At 41.6% G+C, this 6,072-nt stretch overlaps 2 protein-coding genes across 2 annotated transcripts; both read right to left on the bottom strand.

The window, feature by feature from the left end:
- Positions 1–603: 603 nt before the first annotated feature.
- LOC145889913 (G-protein coupled receptor GRL101-like) lies at positions 604–1,335 on the bottom strand. The gene has a single exon (XM_082980963.1). It carries the CDS (start codon positions 1,333–1,335, stop codon positions 604–606), a length of 732 nt encoding a protein of 243 aa, XP_082837089.1.
- Positions 1,336–1,359: 24 nt separating this feature from the next.
- Positions 1,360–5,698, bottom strand: LOC145889912 (uncharacterized; the record flags this gene model as incomplete). Its single annotated transcript, XM_082980962.1, has 7 exons — positions 5,683–5,698; positions 5,414–5,554; positions 4,951–5,082; positions 3,326–4,631; positions 2,724–2,826; positions 2,293–2,488; positions 1,360–2,060 (listed from the first exon to the last, which is right to left on the bottom strand). Coding segments are annotated over exons 1-7 (2,595 nt in total), but the record flags the coding sequence as incomplete, so codon positions are not given.
- Positions 5,699–6,072: the final 374 nt, after the last annotated feature.

Genomic DNA, 6,072 nt, shown 5'->3' with positions numbered 1-6,072 from the left:
TCAGAGGTATTTAACAGTGCCTCGATAGCGTGAGCGCGAGATGAGCCTCTTCGATTATAAAACCTGCTTCTGCCCCGTTCTGTAAAGCAACCAGAACTCGGATAATTTCCCAGGTAATTACTGTATCGAAAACTATTACCTGCTTCATTAAAACTGTACATTACAACTCTACAATACGAACGTTGATTCTACCAGGTTCAAAGAGACTTGCAGCTAATATCTAAAACAAAACAAAATAGCATTCACCCTTGAAATCATTTACAATATGTTCTTCTTTATGTGGCTATTTGGTCAAACTTGTTAAGATTTTGAGCAGGGTGGTTCCAGCGTTGCGCTCCGAGCTGGCGACGAAAACAATTCTTATGTTTGCCATATGACAAGCGTAAAGCAAACCCAACAAGCTTCGCAAACAGCTGTCAATCACGAGGTAAAATCGAAATAACACACATTTGTATTTAGTTAATTTATTAAAACAGATAACATTTCTTGCTTCAAATCACATCATTTTTGTGCAAGCTAAGTTACTACTCCCATCAATACTTAAATATGAACACTCTTGAACAGAAAAGTGGGTGATAAATATACAAAGTAACCACAACGTAATTACACGCCACTTGTGAATTTAGTGTTCTTGTTTCCAGATGCTGTCGAAGAATTATTCACCAATTTACTATCTGTTGGTTGAACATTTTTTTGGCATCTGGCAAAAGCCTTGCTGATTTGACTGTATATTGTTTGGGGGAAACTGGTATAAATGATCGGATTTAGCGAGCTGTTAATGGGAAGAAGCACGACGGCCGATACGGCGTAGGATGCGGGAGTCAAAATTTGTCCACTCATACTTAAAAATGTCATAATGCAGATTGGCAACCAGCAACACAGGTCAGTGGCAATCAACACGGTTATCTTCCTTTGCACGCTTGAGTTTTGTTTGCTTTTTGCAGAGTTTGAACCAGTCAGTTTTTCACCAGCACGAGATTTCGTGTATATAGCTACGTATGCAGCTGCAATGTACAGCAAAGCGAAAAAGTTAAAGGTGATTACAACAGATGACATGACATTCACGTCCGATTCACCGGCTGTCACTCGATAAAAGCGAGGAATACAGACGCTACTGCTGCTGTAGTAACCGAAGTAAGACACCGTGGTTGGCGCTGATGAAGGTCGTTGTGTGACTAAAAAGCTGTTGACATCACTCCAGTCATACGACGCCACTTCCGGTTTCGACTGGTTGCCAACGGCTGCAATTCTGAGCGCGAAACGCCGCATATCCGCCAGGGAAACTTGATCGGTGTAAAAATAAGGACTGGGCGTGATTTGAGCGCTAGTGATCATATACGCCGAGAGACCCCTGGAGAAAGGAAGAAGGGCGATGAGGAGAGAGAGCGACCAAATGAGGAGAACCCACATGACAGCGACTCTTGCCCTCACGCTGCGCGACTGGAAGGGACGGAAGACGCTGTAGAGGCGATAGGATGTAATACATACAAGAGTGAAGACCGAGGTTTCGCTCGACAACACGGTGGTGACGCCGATAACATTACACAACTGGCTTGATCTCCAAAACTTGTCGTAAAGACAGTAATTGCCGGAGAATTGGACTGCTTTGACACCCACCACAAGTAACACAACACCCATAAGGAAGTCGGCAAGAGCAAGATTAAAAATCATCGCCCTATTAATCAACCCCAGTCTGTGACGCCTTTGCTCGCTTGACAAACTTTTGAAATAAAGCACAGTCTGTACCATGACAACAGCATTGCCCAGCAGAGCCATAATGGCCATGAACCACACCAGAATCTCAAGCGCCCTTATTTTGATCATCTGTTCGTTGGAGGCGAGGGCATCATTTTGAAGATAGTTGGGAGGACATTCGTCGGAATGATCACTGCAGTCCGGAACCCCGTCGAGAACTTTGGTGCGCGGGATGAACACAGGGTCGTGGTTGAGGCAGTAAAAGTGGGATGTGGCCGAGCAGTTTAACTCGTCGGTGGAGTTAATACAGTCCGATACAAGGTTACATGTTTGAGTATACGGGATGCTTATCCTGTCCCTGAACCCTAAAACGAGGAAGTAATTTAAATGAATTACAAACGGAGTTTTCCTACATTAAAATAAAACGTATATCAATAAAACCTTATTTCTACAGCTTGTTTGGAAAATTATAAAGTGAATGAAGGTTTGAGCTTAATGGCATTGTTTCTGTAAGCGCACAAGTATGTTTATATGGAACAATTCCAAAGATCCATCTTGCATCACATTAGTATATGAATGCTATTGTTGGCAATGTACCTTGAACTAATGTGTTGACCTGCCCAGCGGAACACTTAAACTGGTCGGGACAGTTGTTTTCATCATAACCTTCCTTGCACTCTTTTATCCCATTGCATACAGACTTTCCGAGCACGATATCGTAAAGCAGGTTACATCTCCTCACTGTCAGAAATACGGTGCCTTGTGATCCAACATAGTGACCAGGAATAGGAATCTATGATTACATGAAGTATTAATAAACTGCACTAGTGCAATGGTATAAGTTTTTTGGCTTCATTGAAATGTTGATTATAATACAGTGATGATAACCACATATCTAGAAAAGTGACTAGTGGTCATGTCATTCGTCAGTATACCAGGTTCTGGGATACAATTTAAATGCTTACAATGCAAAAATATAATTTGTCTATGGTCACAGCAAACAAAAAGATATGGGAAATAAAACTTACAGTGGTTATTGGAATTTGTTGACATATAGCTGGTCGGTTACTGCAGTTGGCTCTTTCGCCACATTCGTCCTCGAATGAAGCACATTCAGTGATACCATCACATCTACGACACAAATATTGTTCAAATATAACTGAACGTTCAGCGATCATTGAGGCAGTGATGAGATCAACGCACGAATGTTTTGAAATGAGCTGGTGGAAGACACAGCTATAATAAGGTTTCGCATTTTTGTTGTTATTAAATTTGTACGGCTGAGAGTTTATATTACCAAAATCTCCAACAAATACGTAGTAGCAGATAATTTTTATAACTTATGTATTGAATCCCATGTCGCTTATTTCGCAAGATTTTCAAGTTCGTCTATGGCTGTAGGCATCATTAATATATCTTACTCATTCGATTAGGAAAGAAAAATATTGTGCAAATAGATACGTACTGCCCTGGGAAAGAATTTAAATATTACCAGAACATACGATCAATCACTGCTATCTAAGTATTACGTTTTGAAGGAAGGGAAATGAGTTTAGAGTGAATGTACGTCATCACGCTTATCTGGTGGAACCTTGTGACTGTAATTTGCTAGTGTATTACCACAACTTACTTAGTTGCATTCCGAGCAAAAAGCACCCCTACTAGATCTTTGTTCAAAAAACGAAATGCAATCCTTCTAAATTCCGGTGGTATTGGATCGCAATCAAATTCCAGTAAGCCACTAGACTGACGACTGCGATTGGTCCATTTACCGCAGTTCAGTTCGTCGAGCTTTGTAATTGGACAATCTATAGTTCCGTCACATACCTGAGACTTTTCAATGCAAACATTCTCAGAGCCACATTTGACGCGATTCAGACCACATGACGTACAAGGGGAAGTCCTAAGAAGACCGTAACACACATTTTTGCATAGATCCTGTGACGGTTTTGCTGCAGCGAGGTTTGGGGAGCAAAGACATTCGTCTGACAAGTCTGGGCAGTCGAAGATACCGTCACAGAGTTGCTTTGGCGAAATAATAATATCTGAATTGAGACAGCGGTGGCAAGTGAAAGTGCCGTTGACATAACACAGGTCCGACAAGTCACTGCAGATCGGATATTCGTCACTTAACGACCATTGTGGAAGAGTGCAATACTCCTCACGATTATCGAGTCCCGCTATACGTTTGTTGCACTTAAACCCTGTAACAAACTTCACATCTTCTGTACTGCCTGGGCAATCTACGTACTCGTCGCATGAGTAGGTTCTCTGGACGCAAGTCTGCGGTGCGTTAGGACAGCGCACCATGCGTGGTTCCACGCAACTATCCACCTCGTCGCTGCAATCACCACAGTGGTCCATCCCGTCACACAACAGGTAGTTTGGAATGCATCGCCTTCTGTTATGACAACGAAATTCACCTTCTAGACATGCTGTACCGTTGTTTCCAACTTGCTGAGGTGTCTCGTCGCTCCCGTCTTTGCAGTTTACGAGCTTGTTTCCGCGCCAAGAACGGGGAATGCACCGCCCGTTGTCTTGACAACGAAATTCGGTCCTTGAGTTACAGATTAAGACCTGACGTTCGTCGGCGGCGTCGCTGCAGTCGTTGTAACCATCCAAGACGCGATATCGGCTCAAACACCGCCCATCAATCACACATCTGAACTCTGTGTCGTTGTGACAGCTTGCAAAACTCACGACTTCGTCTCTTCCGTTGGTGCAATCTGCTACAGTATCTCTGACCCACTCTCTGGGTATACATTGCTGTCTAGGAGTGGACACATTCTCGAAACAGGGAAACTCGGAAGCCAGACAGGTGGTGAATCCAACTTCTTCGTCACTTCCGTCTCGGATCACCATTGTATCGCAGTCGCGTTTTCCGTTCATCACCAGATATCGTGGAAGGCAGACCTTGCTTCGCTTGCAGGAGAATTCTAAATACAAGTGATTAATTAGTATTCCCAGTCCTGGAATATTTGTACGGCTTGTAGGTTTTAGTAATTCAGTTCGTTATAATTTGTGTTTTGCCCACTAGGCAGGAGCACTTCTTGAAACAGTACAGTCAGGGTCTATATTCATATAATAGTCTTTGTCAACATGATATTCTGAACAACTCAAGCCTACAACGTGTTCTCAAGTTGAATATATACGTAAAAGAATGAGTTCACTAACCATGAAATATCAAGTTCATGTTATGCTGATGTTCTAATACTTTACAACTAAAATAATAATAAGACTTGTGAGTTTATTTACCAACGTCTTTTCTGCAAGGAAGTATGAGGCTTTCGTTCAGTTTGCAACTGTTCATTGTGTTGAGGACGTGCCTGGCAACGCACTTGTTATTGAAACGACAGCGGAACTCTTCATCCGTGCAATTCAAAAATTCTGGAAAACCAATAAGTTGCTTCTGTTAGTTTTAGGGGTGATATAACCTTAACTATCTTGAGGCTCGTAACTTGACACTACTCTTCAAACATTTAGTTTAAAATTAACTGTCATGTCGTTTTAATTGCAAATGTATGAAGAGTGTAATAGTATGACGACTTGGGGCAGTCGTTTCAATTAAGCTTGTACCTATCATAGTATGTTGCTGTTGCCTGAGGAAGACAAGCTGAATAACAGGCGAAACGTCGGTGAATAAAAGTGTACGATTAATTGATGTGTCAGAAGAACAGATTAATTACAATTTTTATATCTAACTATTGATATTACTCGCCTAAGTATTCGTCAGTACCACCACTTAAGGAGCAATCGTTTTCATAATTGTTCACTAAATAACGTGGGATGCACTTTGAGTTTCCACAGCGAAAATACCCGTCCTCAGGTCGACACTGATTTGTTCCTGGGAATCCAGAACCTTTAACAAGACACGAAAATGTGATTGAAGCCAAATATTTTGTGGTATAATTAAAGAATATTTTTTGAACATATGCCTCTAACTCAACAGAGAAAGTTATAGATCCTTAAACAAATTTCGAGCAATACGCCAGTTTAAAACCATGTTTTAATTATAATTCAGACATGTGGTGAGTGATTGTGTCCGTGACATTTCAGTTGGTTTCGAATGCCAAATTGGTGACCCGTGACCTTACAAGCAGCAGTTGGCAGTTAGCAGTCGGCAGTTGGCCAATGATGTCACAAAATGACGATGACTATTTGTTTAACCCATACATGGTGCGTGGGTGTTTTAGTAGCAATTTCCTGGTGGCTCGAGTTCACTACAGCGTGATTTCCAAAAGGAAACTTATGCAAAATCCCCGCGTAATAACGAGATCGCGATTAAAGAAAAAACGCAAAGTTCGTTGATATGTTAAAAAAGCGCCAGAGTACTTGTTTTACGTTGTCCAGGAAATGTTTCTAAATTTATGAAGTGAA

The sequence above is a fragment of the Ascidia mentula genome, chromosome 2, assembly GCF_947561715.1.
Source record: "Ascidia mentula chromosome 2, kaAscMent1.1, whole genome shotgun sequence".
Taxonomy (NCBI): Eukaryota; Metazoa; Chordata; class Ascidiacea; order Phlebobranchia; family Ascidiidae; genus Ascidia; species Ascidia mentula.
The sequence above is the reverse complement of the archived record's forward strand: the minus strand, read 5'-3'. Positions and strand labels throughout refer to the sequence as shown.